General features: G+C 46.4%; 1 protein-coding gene across 2 annotated transcripts; it reads right to left on the bottom strand.

Annotated features, from left to right (window-relative positions):
* Window positions 1-375: 375 nt before the first annotated feature.
* On the bottom strand, window positions 376-13,217 carry LOC133023112 (protein FAM83G-like). Of its 2 annotated transcripts, none has more exons than XM_061090059.1 (5): window positions 12,166-13,217; window positions 10,596-10,763; window positions 7,096-7,220; window positions 3,807-6,498; window positions 376-1,907 (listed from the first exon to the last, which is right to left on the bottom strand). In XM_061090059.1, exons 1-5 carry the CDS (start codon window positions 12,616-12,618, stop codon window positions 1,512-1,514), a joined length of 3,834 nt encoding a protein of 1,277 aa, XP_060946042.1. In that variant the 5' UTR covers window positions 12,619-13,217; the 3' UTR covers window positions 376-1,511. The 2 variants fall into 2 exon arrangements, with proteins under 2 accessions (XP_060946042.1, XP_060946043.1); XM_061090060.1 differs by having other exon boundaries at window positions 5,715-6,498.
* Window positions 13,218-15,935: the final 2,718 nt, after the last annotated feature.

Genomic DNA, 15,935 nt, shown 5'->3' with positions numbered 1-15,935 from the left:
AATTGAGCGTCCAACAACATCTCATGTTTTCTCACCCGATAGTTTCACTGTCTGACATGTTTTTTAGTATATTTGTTTCTTGTCCTCGGAGGAAACTCAAGGTTCTTTACCACAATCTGCAGGACGTCTGAACCTTCCGGGCACCAACTCCGTCCTGTTCACTGTGACCCTGAAGTTCTGTTTTGGCCACAGACACTGGGACTCTGTCTTCCAAGCAAAATAGGCATTTTGAATGTAAATGAGATTTTGTGTAAACAAAGAATAAATCAACGACCCGACTCCTTGAGTGTTTCGATGTAGAGAACAAAATGGAAAAACTACAAAACAGCCTTAATAAAAGGACAAGGATGCAGAAGTAAAAATCAATAAGACAACTTTTTCCATGGGCACTTTTAACCCTCAAATAAAGAATGTTAAACTTTTAATATACAGATGCAGATTTCGATTTGTTATGATACAAATGTGGGTCATTCAGCATAAATAAACACAACATAAACTTGTTTTCTATGTGTTCACACAGTGTAAGGATGGAGATAATCTGCCTTTAACCACACGCGCACGTCATGGCTGCCTCGCGTACCCTGTGTCCGTTTGGTGCATACAACTGTAAATTTGGAAGTACCACAGTCTTAGTTTTGTGGTGCGCCCTCTAGTGGAATACTCCAGGAACATGTGCAGTAGACATCCTGTTGTCGACGTGAGCGTGTGGCTAAACAGCAAGTATCTCTCTCTCTCTCGCAATATAACTTTGTACCTCAAGAGGTGATAGTGAGCCCAGTCACAAAGCATGCATGCAGCAGGTACTAATGTGGCAGATAAGGAATGAGAGGTGCACAGTGAGATGTGCACAAAAGGTCCAGGGGGCAGCCCGACGAAAGGGAAAAGAAGAGAGGAGGAAACCAAAAGTGCATTTTGCTGGTAAAAGGCTGCCATCTTGTTGTTTGGAGTAAAGGTGCGTTCAAAGCTAACGAGAGACACATTTTTGTGGAGCCCTAAACGAGCAACTCACACCACGGGATCATTTGAGTTTATTGGGTTCATCAGGAACCAATAAAAACTGATTATTCAGCTGTTCTGCTCCATCATTGCATAACGCGTCCAACCGTGGATTTTCATTGACTGTGTATGTAATCTCGATACGTGGAATATTTGCATCGTGTTCAGTGTGAACGCAGCATCAGGATTCGACAGTCGACCCCATTCTTACACATTGTCCCTTTAAAATGTGTTCTCCATCAAACAAGCAGGACAAGAGCAGGTTAAACCCACAGGTCAGGGGTCAGAGTTCAGAGTTGAGTCAGTCACTCAGTCAGCAGAAGCCGAGAGCAAAGACATGATGCAGAGCCAAATCTCCACAGGACAGAAAACTGTTCTTTTGGCAATTTCTTTCATTGTGTGTTTACTGTGTCAAGTCCTGACTTTGTAAAGCTTCTTCTTGAACATATGGGGGTCAGTTTTTATAGTTTTACATTTCCAGGCCGGATGTCTTTTCTCTCCGGAAGATGACCAGACTAGTAGGTGCTCTTACGGCCGCCGCTGCCTCCCCTGCCCTGAGCGGGCAGCTTGCTCATGTTGTCCTTCAGTCCCGTCAAGTTGTACATCTTGCTCAAGGTGAGGGTAAACGGAGCCTTTCCTTCCTCCTGCCTGAGGGCTCCTTGCACAGACTCCTCCTGGTTCTGAGAGTGAGGACGGAGATGGGACTGCGTGTTCCAGTGCGTGTTGACACCAGGGGCCGGGGCTCTTGGGTTGGGAAGCTGCTTCTGCAACTGTCCGGTCCTCATCCTGCTCTCGATGTTGGGAACCTCCACCTGCTTCCGCCCAGTCGCAGAACCGACAGCACCCACTGGTGGAGGTCTGGGTGGTCTGTGAGGAGAAGGACCTCCATCCTGCTGCTGTGGTCTCGGAGACTAGGATAAAAGAAGAGAAGAGGTGTCAGAAGTTCTCTGTGACATAAAAGATTTGCTGCAAATGGAAAACGAGACGTATGTGGCTGCAAATATGAGCTCTGTTTTATTATCACTTCTTTTTAATATTACATGACGGACCTGAGTCAAAACGTGCCACTAGCACCTCACTAACTTAAAAAAAAAGGTGTAAATTCAGGCCCGAGTGAGAGAGTTAGGGGAGATCAGACTTTTGCACGTTCGTTAAAGTTGCATCAGAGCGAGCTTGTGTGACGCTTCATTAAATGTGTCACTTTAATTCACACACGCACTCTTCTTGTTCAATAATGAAGAAGAAGTGTCGTGTGTTTCAACTTAGGGACGCTCCGCTGGTGCATACTCAAAATACCAAACACACACACAGACACACACAGGAATGCTAAGATAGTATAGTGCGTCTCATACATGATAGATCGATGGAGAGATTGAATGGGCAGACAGACAGACGGGCGACAGACAGACAGATCTCGTGGTTCAACTGTAATCTGGTAATGTGTAATACACAGACGCCTCTGTGGCTCAAAAGTAATGAATATTTACTGGCTCTCCTAATGAATTATTAATGATAAGACTAGATATACATGTTATATCAATGAAACCAACTTGTCACTTATGATAAGCCAACTCTAATGGTTAATTTTTAAATAAGTAAATACAATAAGAATAAATGGTAATTTAGGGAAGATGCTTATTCGGTTTCAAACCAAATGTTGAATGAAAATGTTGATACTACTCTCATGGGTTAGCTAACGTAGCTTAGCTCAGTCACAAACAGGGTGAGACAGTTCTCCTGACTCGGTCTGAAGGGAGCAGCCCATGTGGCAGTTGGGAGGCGATGCCATGCAAACAGCAAAGACTCCAGGAAGTTACTCCTCTTACCAAAACACAGCCTGGCACAACCAGTTTGTTGATTGTACTCTTAAGATTTTCTGTACTGATAAATCACACGAGATAATACATGTTGATCAGGGAAATGTAGGTCAGAATGTTCCCCCTGGATTCCAGTCTTTATCCTCACCTGGCCTCACCCTTTAGAATCACAATCTATGGAACAGTCTATGTTCAGGGTTTCGAGTTCACTTTAAGACCTTTTGAACACCAAGATGATTCAAGTATCGTCCCAGAACTACTCACTCTTCACTATAATTGAAAATGTGAAGGAGAAGTAGAGAATAACCCTGGCTTATCAATTATTACATCCGGTATCTATCTTCTTTCCCAGAGGCAAGACGGTTGTACTGTGATAGTCACACATCAAAATAACAAAACCAAGCTCTTGTTTGCAGTTTTATTACAGCGTTGACATCACAATCAATACAAAAAAACAATACAATTTTTAAGCAGGACTAAAGCAGGATTTCACATACATACGATGCAAGTATGTGAAATTTTAATGTATTCAAGCCTAAAATTCTAGCTTTTAAGACCGTGTGGAAAATCCTGTGTATATTAAAGTGCGAGTTGTACCTTCTAACCTGTTCTCTAAAACTTGACTATTAAAATCTTAAACTGTATTTCTTTATCCTTTGAAGTTGAGTGTTGGGAGAAAACCAAAAATCGAAGATGAAGTTTTTATATTCAGGCCTCTTTATTTCCCCTGCCGGCCAGATTAAAACATCTTTGACACTTGATGCTTGATCATTAAATTGATGAAACAAACTGCAAAAGGTTTTTCAAAGACACACCGACAGGTTGATATACCTTTGTGATGAGATATTGTTGTTATTGATTTTTAAAAAGTGGATCAACCGTGACCTATGTCTGACCTTTATGTCACTGATTGTGTTTGGAAAAATGAAAATGTGTTGAGATGAACAGAGAATACATTTGAACAAAGGATGGAAACATCTTTTGTTTTCATACCTTCTGTCTCTCAGCCTCTCTGGGTGATTGAGGTCTGTCTCTCCCGTCCCCCCCGCTGGGTCTCAGTGCTGCGTCGTCCTCCACCTGCTCCTCGTCTGGTCTCTCTGTAACACTGAGTTTGATCATCTTTTCATTTTTGTCGGCGTCATTCTCCGCCCAAGTCGTATTATTCACGTGCACTGGACTAGCAGCAGTACACGTCGGTCCATTTGAGAGGGTGGAGCTATCGGGATCCGCTGTCGTCCCGTGGTTGTGGAAACCCGCTCGCTCGAACACTGGGTCGTGTAGAGGAGAACTGCTACACTCGTAATACTCGTCCGATGTGGTGGAGAGGTTGGAGTCGTCCCTCGGGGACATGTACCCGTCGGGCGTGGGGGTCTGAGAGTCTGGTGTGTACGCCCGGGGGTCTGGAGTGTGCGTTCTGGAGTCCGGGGTGGGCGTGCGCGGAAGAGATCCGTCCGGAGTTGGCGTGCGTACGGGAGAAATAATTGGGAGCAACTCTCGCTCAGCTGTCACTTGTGTGTTGGTGTGTGACCCTCCCTGTGCTCTGGGGGTCAGCTGGGATTCTAGGGCGGTAATACTGATGTGTGTGTTCTGTTGTGGTTTAATGTGTATGTGGTTTGCTGCTGCGACACCCGGGCTTCTACCTTGCTGACTGTCTTTGGGTACATGTGCGTTAATCGCGGCAGATTCAGGCGCGTTCACTTCACAGTATAATATTCTCTGAGGTTCATGTGCTCTTGCGAGGTATTTTCTGCCCTGTACCACATTTTCACCTTTGTCATTCGGCACTTCGGTGAAATCTGAGGTTTTCTCTGGGGCCTTGGTGTCGGTCTGTTCTGCGGCTGCACGTCCACTCTCCTTCTTCGGGGGGATTTTGCTTCCTGATGGCGTCAAACTCTCGGGCTCAACTTCTTTCGGAGTTATTTCTTGAATATTTACACTCGGTACCTTCGGTGCATCAGCAGTCGAACCGTCGGACTGAACTCGATGTTTGGCTTCGGAGGATGATTGTGTTGCTTCTCTGTCACCGTGTGGTCCATCTGTTACGGCATCCTTCGTCTCCTGGGAAGTGGCATTCTGCTTCTGTTGTGGAGCTTCTTTGGGATTTCCTTTTATACTTTGGATGTTCCCAGCCTTTTCTCCAGCTCCTGTTTTGCTTCCACTGTTGTTCTGCGGTTGCTGGACGCTCTCCGGCTCTTTTCCTTGTGGCGGCGTTTCTTTTTCGGATTTCCTGACCGGGGTCCCCGGTCTACTGACAACACTGATCTCTGGCTGCTCATGGCCGTCAATGGTGCGACCGCTATTGATAACCAGATGGACAGTGCGAGGTTTAGGGATGGGTGCAGCCGGGGACGAAGGAGGGGGGGCAGAGGACGCAGGGAGGGGAGGCTGTAGAGTTGTGGAAGAAGAGATAGGAGGGGGAATGGAGGGAACAGAAATACAAACACTGGTAGCTGTCCTTGTGTGCACTGCAGTAGAGGCCGTGTGGAGTTCTTTAGAGAGGGAGGTGGAAGTGACAGGTGGAGGAGAAGCAGAGGAGGTGGAAGTCTGGACGTTAGGTGTTTCAGAGGAGTTGTGTGGCTGCGCGTGGGAATCCGCCTGTAACACCTCTGTCTTTGTTTGTGTGTGTTGTTCAGAGTCACCCAACTGCAGGGTGTGTGTCCCTTGCACAGCTGCGCTCTGTTTGTTTAAACTCGTTTCTGCTCCTTGCTCAGCGTTGGATCCAGGGAGGGACCGCGGCTCGGGACTGCTTGTCGTTAAAGTTTGTGCACTGTGTGAACTCCTGCCAGTGTTGGGAGGGGATGTGTTGCTGCTGGATGCAGAGGGTGTGTGTGCACTGAGGTGAGGTGTGGTGTTGTGACCCGTACCTCGGTTGGTGGGTGTGTTTGAATGCAGTTCACTTACTGTGTCGAGAGCCTGATTTGTGTCTTTGACAGGTTCCGACTTCGGCCCCGATGTGGGTGATTTCTCTTCAGGTGCTGCACTGGGTCGTGTTGCCTGATTACCGTCCACCACACACTCTTCAGCGTTTGCTTTATTTTGTGTCGCCTTGTGTGTCTCCTCTTGATTAGGAGTCGACTGTCTGAGCTGGGCCACCTCTGGCAGGATTTCCTTGGGCATGCTGAACGGACTGCTGAACCGGACTGCTTGGCTGGTTTCAAACCTCTCGGTTCGCTGCAGATGGACCTGAATTGGTTTGCTGCTGTCCCGGACGTTAATGAATCCAATCACATCACTAGCGGGGTCCGGCTCTGGCCAGGTCGGTATGTATGAGATCAAGTTCGCCTTCTCTAAATGGGAAAGTCCAGGATGGAGGGGAGGAGCCTCCTGTGAAGCCTCTTTACTGATCTTCCGCTGCCCCCTCTTCTTACTTCCTGGGACTTCAGGGTTCTCAGATTTTTGGGGCTCTTTGGGACCAGTGGGCGGGTTCATAGTGGGGTTCCCTGCCATGAGCACGGCATATTTAGGGTTGTACATTTTCCTTAAATCAGCAGCAGACGGAGGGGCGACTGGGGCCGGCTGTCGGATGGGCTCGGGCTCCAGTTCCGGGTCCGTGGCAACCGGCCGGAGGTCAACTGAGCTGGAGGTCGCGTAGAGGAAGCGGAACAGCGTGTCGAAGGAGTCCACTGCCTGGCCCGTTACCACGGTGACGAGGTTCCTGTCCAGCCGCGATGACATCCAGGTGAAACTACATGACAGGAAAAAAACAAATGACTCTTCACTGACATGATACTGAGGCAGAGCAAACAGCAGTAACACAAGTTGGCTGATCGTATTCTGATTGGAATGCAGCAGGTGTCAAGTGACACATTTCCTGTTGTTACAGAACTGTCAAGCAATTACTGTGCAATTAAAGTGTCAGAGATACAGATGTCAAACATCACTGACGTATAGAAAAGATTACTTTATGTTTTAGGATTTTCAGTAATGTTTAATCGTCCCTTCATTTTCCGCTCCCTGAGACTGGGGGACTATACATGTGTATGTGTGATGTGGATGTTCACGGCCTTCATCTAACCAGGAGTACAGAGCCAAATGTAAACTCCAGTGTAGATGCATTTATTTCTCTTGTGCACCCGATACATTTACAACCAGTTCATCTCGTTTGCAGTGAGCACTACAGATTAAGAGACGGTGCATTCTTTATTCATATCTGTCGATTGAACGCTCACAGACGACAGGCAGGTGGAGCACACAGGGATAATCTTTCATTCGCCCATTGTCTTTCATACGTTATCTCCTCCCTCACACTCGTCGCACAAACACACACACGAAGGACACTGACCTGTACGACCCCGACAAAGCTTTGTCTCCGTCGATGAACATAAATCTGTGTCCCAGTTGCCCTTTGACCCTAGAGCATGACCGAGTGCAGAACTCTGTTCCTTCTGAGCAGCGAACACGAAGGTGCTGTAACACAAACACACACACAAAGCGTAAATTTGTCTGTGATCTGCAAAAAGGTTACACAACATAAACGCCAATTAATACAATCACGACAAACATCAAGTTTCAAGCAGGAAAGGAACTAAAATGACTTCCTTTCATTTTATCTAGTGACCTTGTTTTCCCTTTTGAATATTTATTAACGAACGGTCAGGGTTTATACAAATAAAAACTCTTTCTGACCCACAGGGATCCATGCCCGGCCCACTGTTTATGTCCTATGGTTGCATTGGAAAGCAAAATAGAAACTGAACTGTTTAAAAATGTGGGCTGCTTCCATAAACATCAGTTAACTTTAATCACGGGATGATATGATGTAAAGTATTTGCTCACTAAGCCTGTTCAAACTGTTTCTTTTCATGTGTGCAGAGCCTTTGTGTGTGTGTGTGTGTGTGTGTGTGTGTGTGTGTGTGTGTGTGTGTGTGTGTGTGTGTGTGTGTGTGTGTGTGTGTGTGAGTGTGTGTGTGTGCATCTGGGCGTGTGCACGTATTTGTCTATTTGCTTTTCTGCATTGTGCACTCAGACAGATTGCACAGTAATATCTTCAGTGGTAACATTTAACTAACATCCATGATAACAACTGGCTGGTATAATGTTGTACTTAAAACAAGATTTCAGATAAGAGCCTGTTGGCAGACATTGATGAGGATGTTTGTATTGGTCCAGAGAATATGTCCCAGTTTAACGACTCCTTCACAGGCATGAGAAACACGCAGCCTCCTTGTCCTGAAGTCTGGAGGAAATGACAAGTCACTGTGGCCTCCGGTTTCCCATAAAGATACGGTGATCCTCTGGGGCATAAACTGGAAATACAACGTGGTCACATCATGTTTTCAAAATGTTTGGTAACTAGCGATTATACTACAAGGTGTAAATAATAGAATCCCAGTAAACGCCACTGTGTTCTGCATTCCCCCCCCACCATTATTTTGGGTGTTGTAAGTTTACACATTGACGGCACATTTTGACAGAGGCGGAGGTTCAGGATTCTTCTTTGAAGTCGCAGCTTCGCGTGCGAGTTGTCTCCGAGGAGCCCTGAGGATTCATGTCAGCAATTGTCTTGATGCTGCATTTTAGTCATTATATGGCTTCCCCCCGCCCCCCTCCCTTTAGAAATACTTGATTTTCTCCCTCCACCCCAACCCTTTGCTTTCTCTTTCCCTCAGTGCATTCCTTTGGTGATTAGATAAAAATCAGCAAATTGTTCTACTGGGTGTGTCTCTGCAGCTCTGAGCTGCGCATGACGATCACTTACACTGTCATGCAAAGAATCTCGTCTGTGAACAGACAACCAGAGAGCAAACAACAGAGAACAGCTTCCCCGTCAAATGAGACATGACCCGTTTGGTGAAAATACTTAAACTAAGCTGGGAGCACACACTAGGTTGAAAGGTCACTGGAACAGAGCTGTAAAATACCTATAGGAACCTCGTCGCTCAAATGGAATCTGGCACCTCTTTGCTGGCGTAGACTTATCTGCGCCTCCTCCCATCTTATCTATCATCTCCTCCACCTGCTCCTTCTGTTGCCACTCACAGTAAAAAAGTCAGGCGGTTCTCAAGCTGTCACACCTGTCCTCTCCAACCTGCAGCTCAGCCTCTGACTTGTTACTTTGGGGAGTTTTGCGCCAGCTGTGCCCCGGGCGATCGAATTTTCCGGGAAACCACGTAGTTCCCTCAATGATAAGTTGTGTCAAATGTCAGGGACCTATGTATCCTAAATGAACAACCTAAATGATTAAATACGCATTATCAGCAGAGTGAATCTCTGCAGTATTTTAAAGGGCAAACCCCAGGCACACATACAGTATATGACCAGGATCTGAATTATGCTCTCGGTTTATCAGCAGTCAAACTCCTCACTGCGCTCCATTAATCCACTCAATCGGTTTATTAACATGCAGCTTTGTGAGGGAGGGAGGGAGTGAGTGAGGCTCCACAAATAAAGTTCAGCCAGCTGTTGCCATTATTTATGTGCAGTTGTGCACTTCATATGCGATGTGACATATTTTCTAAATATCTAAGTATTCTGCTATTTAAAATGTGACTACTATATTTTATGGCTCCTTCAGGCTACATGTGAACTGCACAGCTGTATTATCGTCTGTGGGTTTGTTTGTCAGATGTTATTCAATGACAAAAAAAACTTGCTATGGAGGAAAATGGTATATAACCGGATCCAGACAATATCTCTGCGAACGTCAGCCTCATTCACTTCACGTCATGCGTTAACTGTCATGTGCCACATAAGCATGTTTCAGTTTATTAAGCACAAACTTCCACACTCGACTGTGGTATTTCCTGTTGTTTGACCTTTAGCCCAGATCCAGATGGTACTGAATGTCCGTCCGGCTCTGACTGCCTTTGTGTTTCAGTTTAGAGAGCTTGTGTGTTTCATTATACACTATATCTCCATAATCTTTAAATATGTGAGTCTGTCACCAAACGTGTGTTTGTACATGTGCAGATAATCTGGTTTATTTGCATCTCTTATGTTCTCCTAAAGACAGCGTTTAGCATCTTCAGTGTCTCACGGCTGCCAAACACAGATGAAAAGCAGCGTATGATCATCACCACTTTGAATAAAGCGTCGTTTAAATTGTCTCCCTGGAGAAAGTAGGACAACTCAGCAACAGTGAGGCAGGAAGACAAAAAGCCTGAATTGTACGGACCCAACACTGCACTGTTAGAGGGAAACCATTTTAACTTTCATTTGCTGCTCTTGGCTACTAAGAAGAACATTGTTGGCTTTGCACCAAATGTGAATTGTTTCTTAAGAATTGTTTTTAACAGACAACACTGTTTTATCTTCACATGTCACAACTTGCTTTTCCATGGGAGGGTTCGCTGATCGTTGGTTGATCGCTCGTGAGAGAGGAATGAAAACATGGATCGACGCAAGTGGATTGTGTCTTTTCTTGTCTTTTTCCGCAAGATTAGTTAATTTGCAGATGTGTTTATGTCTCAAAATTAGGTTGTTTTGGACGAAAGGTTTATATTCACATAAAGTCTCGGTGCGTTTCCGAACACGTGGGAGTTCTCCCCACTTACCACAGGTCAAAGAGTTGCTCTCTATTTGTGACTTATTTGCTTTCTCTATATGGAATTATAACATTTCATCATCAAATAATCATTACCATTACGTTTAGTCCTCAGGAGATGATAATTTTCACTTGTACAAAGGAAGCATAAGAATCCATTTGGAAAATTGCTGCGTAATTTACTGACCACAAACAGTTCTGATGGATTATGCTTTGAGTACAACCTTGACGTTTTCAATCATCTCAATATGCAGAAAGTATTAAGGGTTTGGGGGGGGGGGGTGGTGGTAGCAGCTCACCTTGAGTTGCCCCGCGTGCATGTTGGCCCTCTGACACATGGACAGGAAATGAGGTAGACTGGTGCGCTCCAACAGGATGTAGACAGAAACCCTCCTCTTGAAACCAGCGTCAAGCAAATCTCTGAAGATGTCGACGTCAGTGAAGACATCCATCACCACTGCGATCACCTGGAGAACACACAGGACAGTTCATATGGGCTGTACATGTATGTATACACACACACAGCTTCCTCATCACTGTGCAGTAGGAAGTCTGTGACTATACTCGTACATTCAAAGGTTGTACAATAGTTTCCTCTTCTGCCAAAAAGAGCAAATTAAAGTTGTTCCACCGGTTTGAGATGTTACGAGTGTTTCGCGAGTTTTTTCCTGTCTGAAGCTCGCCAGGGGAACCACACACACACCTCTGAGAACAGGTGCTAAGGCATAAAACGTGTCATAAACTTGCACCTTCCGATGAGTCAGCCGCACTGACGCACACATGCAACCTGGAAGAAATGCAGACATCCAGCAAATAGTGCTCCAGTGCTGCCGGTGGGAGGCGACTCACGACACGTCTGATAAAGCAAGTTGCACTTTACTCTAGATGGTCCCATGTGGTTGGCTCTGTGTACTCTGACCTCATACGCACACGGAGCCAAGGATGATCACAGGGAACACCACAGTTCATATTTTGAATGGGTACAGCTGATAAAGTCCACAGCCATGAAGGTATTAAGAGGCTATTTAGGAGGCCATTAAAAGGAACCTGAGCACAGAGTTGCATTTGCTGACAGGATCAGACTTTGATGCAAGTCATGAGAATCAAAGAGCGAAGGGTCGATACAGCAGAGATACAGGAGAGCAGAATATTCATAAGGACTCTATATAGGTCTAAAACAAGCAGAGACAGTTGAAGAGATGAATATTTCATAACATGTCTTTAAACAACCTACACTGATGATTGAAACTTGATTTAAATGCTTAATTCTTTATATTACATGACATGCCTTTTATCCAAAGCGCCTTACAATTAGTGCATTCAACATCTATGAGGGGCCATTTTTTAGGGATTCATTATCTTGCCCAAGGACACTTCAGCAAGCAGATGGGGGAGAGTGGGGATTGAACCGAAAACCTTCTTGTTGGAGGACGACCACTCTACCCCTAGGACCCAATGCCCGCCAGTATTATCTTATATTATGTACAGCTTTGATCTCATACTCTGTGTAGCTTTGATCTATCCACTTATCTATCTATATCCATCCACATGTCTATAGAACAACACTCAGGTGTGTCCAGGTGTGTACACCCCCCTCACGTACCTTCAGATAGGAGGGGAGTGGACTCTATATAGGTCTAAAACAAGCAGAGACAGTTGAAGAGATGAATATTTCATAACATGTCCTAAAACAACCTACACTGATGATTGAATCTTGATTTAAATGCTTAAGTCTTAATATTACGTACAGCTTTGATCTCATACTTCGTATATCTTTGATCTATCCATCCATCATCTATCTATATCTGTCTATAGAAGAACACTCAGGTGTGTCCAGGTGTCTCCAGGTGTGCACCCCCCCTCACGTACCTTCTGCGCCTGCGCGATCATCTTCCTCACGACCTCTTTGATGTGAGTCTGACCCTCCATGGGGGGCTGCGCGTACACGGTGGCGCGCGTCACCCCCCGGTACGAGGCGGCCTCGGGCCAGCCCAGGTCCATCTGCGGCACGGAGGTGTCGGACAGCTCGGGCCAGTACTGCAGGGACAGCGGGGGGTCTCCGTCCTCCGGGTCCCCGGGGAGCAGCTCCGCCCCCGGGTCGTAGGGCTGGACCCCCGCGGACAGAGCCTCCATCTCCGGGTCGGACAGGAAGCCGCGCAGGCCACGCGCCCGCTGCAGCGCGCCCAGCGCCTCGCGCCCGTCCTGCAGCAGAGCCTCCAGCGCGAGACGCTGGTCCTCACAGTACAGGAAGTTCACCTTGGCCTCGTGCACCCGCAGGTTCACGTGCTGCTCGTCCAGACACTGGAGCTGGGACAGAGCCATGACCGGAACCGGAAGTTCCCCGGGGACCAGGAGAGTCCAGGGAACCAGAACCAGAAGACTCCAGCAGAACCAGAACTATCCAGGGAACCGGAACTCTCCAGAGAACCAGGAGTCCAGGGGAACCGGAACCAGATGTTCCCAGAGAACCAGGAGACTCCAGGGGAACCAGAACCAGAAGTTCCCAGGAGAACCAGAACCAGATGTTCCCAGAGAACCAGGAAGACTCCAGGGGAACCAGAACTCTCCAGGGAACCAGGAGACTCCAGGGAACCAGAACTCTCCAGGAGAACCAGAACACTCCGGGAGAACCAGAACTCTCCGGAATAACCACAACTCTCCAGGGAACCAGAACTCTCCGGGGGAACCAGAACACTTCACGGTATTTTCAGGAAGTTCTCCACCCTCCGGGGGACAGGAGCCGGAGCCTCGGGTCGCAGCAGCCGGGCAGCAGGTCTCCAGACACCGACAACAACTTCATGAGGTCCGCTGCTCCTCTTGTGACCCGCCGCGCTCCATGATCACTCACACACTACGGAGTGAAGCACCCGAGAGACACACACACTCACACACACTCACACAAACACACACATCCCGCCGGCGGCACCGCCCGACAGGTGTGACCCTGTCAGACAAAACACACCCACCCCGCTGCGCAGAAACATGCACACCTCTGTCACGTGACTGTGTGCGTGTGCGTGTGCGTGTGTGCGTGTGTGTGTGCGTGTGTGTGTGTGAGAGGGTAAGGGTTATATTTGAGTTTATGGTTAGGGTAAGGATTAGGTTGGGTTTTGGTTATGTTTATGTTTATTTGTGTGCGTGTGTGTGTGTGTGTGTGTGTGTGTGTGTGTGTGTGTGTGTGTGTGTGTGTGTGTGTGTGTGTGTGTGTGTGTGTGTGTGTGTGTGTGTGTGTGTGTGTGTGTGTGTGTGTGTGTGTGTGTGTGTGTGTGTGTGTGTGTGTGTGAAGCCGTCTGCATTAAGGCTTCCACCTGTCAGGTCCCTATAGACTCAAGTAAAAACCATCAGCGGCTCATCCACAACCTGCACGGGGCTGTTCTACCTGTTCCGTCTTGTTTCCTCACTCCCCCTGCCAGCACGGGTGGAGAGTGTTTTAGAGAAAAGATCAAACTGAACCACATAATTACTTTTCAAAGATGGACGGAGAGATTAGGTTGAGATTAATGTTGTCGAAAAACATTAACTGGAGGGGACAGACCACGGATTTAAGATATTAAAAATAGCTACAAGAAACTACAGTCTCTATTTTACGTCTTGGACAACAATCCCCACTCACATGTGAATATTAAACCACCACCTTTAGTATTGGTTTCACCGCATATTAGTTAAGTTACACTAAATTACACACCTACATGACAATAACAACTTAACCACAGTCCTATGTATGCAACAGTGAAAGGAAAACAAGTCTTCACAAGGACAGCGGCCAACTCAAACACATAGCCTCCAGGTTTTGTAGTTATATATCTTGCATGTTGGAATAACTTTAAATAACCGTCACATATATGATCACTGGCTGTGCACGATGTATTGGCATATGTCGTTATCTACTTCATATTACTCTGAAGGTTGTTACTTTGCCGTTGGGGCATACTATAGCATGTTGGGAGGTACTCATCAGTCAGTAGGTCTACATGCATTATTCATTTTCTGTGGTTAGCAGGGTTATGTTGTTGCCCTCAGGCCAACAGGAAGAAGAAAAACAATGTTTATCACATGCATGAGGCAGCGGAACACACATCAGTGCAAACCAGCTTTGTTGGAAGGTTAATGTCGGTGCACAAGTCTCAGGTTTCCTGTTTCATACCGTGTTTAAGGAACAGGACATATAAAAACCTGATTCTAATCAAATGATTGAAAGGCAAATCTCTTTTTAGTGTTTAGAAATGTGAAAGCATCCGTGGCTTCTTGTTGCCTCCACCAAGGAGGTTACGTTTCCACCTGTGTTTAGTTTGTTTGTTAGTTTGTTTATTTGTTAGCATGATTACGTAGAATAAACTAAACTAACTTCCATTATAGACTGAAGATTGATGGTATGACCCCTCAACAGTTAAGCCAAATCCTCTTGAACTCCCCCTAGTGGCTGGTGGAAGCATAGGTCTAATTTTGCCTGCCTCCTCCATGTTGGTGCATGGGACATCTATATACATACTGTACACACTATTTCCACCAAACTTGGAGTCACGCTGGTGCATTCAGGTGCATTGGATATATATGGATCTAGATCTCATTGCTCTCTGGTGCCTAAAGCAACTCACCCACAACAGTTCAAACCAGTTCAAACCATTAAAGATGTAATGTCTCCTGTCACGTAACCACCTGCAGGTTGTGGAGAATGTGCAGTTTCAGCTCCTTTAGGGCAATAAAACCTCAGGAAACCTGAAGTATTTCCAAATTTCAGTCTCTGACTGGCACTGCACCTCCCACACAGGCCGTATCTTGCTCATTCACCCGATGTGCGGTTTACCTTTTTTGATTTATTGATTTGCATGCTGCCAGCACATGCATAATAATGTGATAAACGGTTCTGCTGGTTTAATGGGTGTTGGACTGGTTTCCAGACTGGTTGGGGCTATTCCTCCTTTTCACTGCAGGGCTTAAACAGTCAGAGAATATCTGCCTGTCGAAATCATGTCACAGCTCACACACCTCCCCTCGCTGCTCTCTCTCTCTCTCTCTCTCTCGCTGTCGCTCTCCGTTGACACGTTGCTTCCCTCGCCGTTTCCACCCTTCATCAGTGCTCTGCCTTTTCCTTTCTGTTTTACTGTCACACGTTGTTTTACATTTCTCTTTCTCCTCATTCGCTAATTTCTCTGCTGTCTCACAACTGCACTTCAGGTTTCTTCCTCTCTCCCTCTGTCTGTCTGCCTCTCCTGCTCTCGCCTGATACTTTCAAAGCGTTTTTTCGCTTTGTGACTGTGTGTCAGTGACATTTAAGTCGTCTCACTTCTAATGTATGACACAAATATGCCATCGTAACTGGGCCAGTCTGTCAGGCACACGTTTCAAAGTGACTCTGCAGTTTTAAAAAAGAACAGAAACACAGCAGTGCAGTGACACCTTTCCTTTCCTCTTCTCCCCTGGCCGATGACGCTGGTTTATTGACTGGCGCTGCAAGAAAGCCAGAGGTGACTCTGTCAGGAGGAATGAAAATCGTGGTTTGTTTGAGAAAGAAAAAACACACAAGAGGAGACAAAGGAGCGAGAGGAAAAATGTAAACAGAATATAAAGCTGCTTCATTTCAAACATGACGTCCTGGTGAGAGAAGCAGATCTGCATTCCTCACATAGCAGCAGTCTGGT

Source organism: Limanda limanda, chromosome 17, assembly GCF_963576545.1.
Source record: "Limanda limanda chromosome 17, fLimLim1.1, whole genome shotgun sequence".
Lineage (NCBI taxonomy): Eukaryota > Metazoa > Chordata > Actinopteri > Pleuronectiformes > Pleuronectidae > Limanda > Limanda limanda.
The sequence above is the reverse complement of the archived record's forward strand: the minus strand, read 5'-3'. Positions and strand labels throughout refer to the sequence as shown.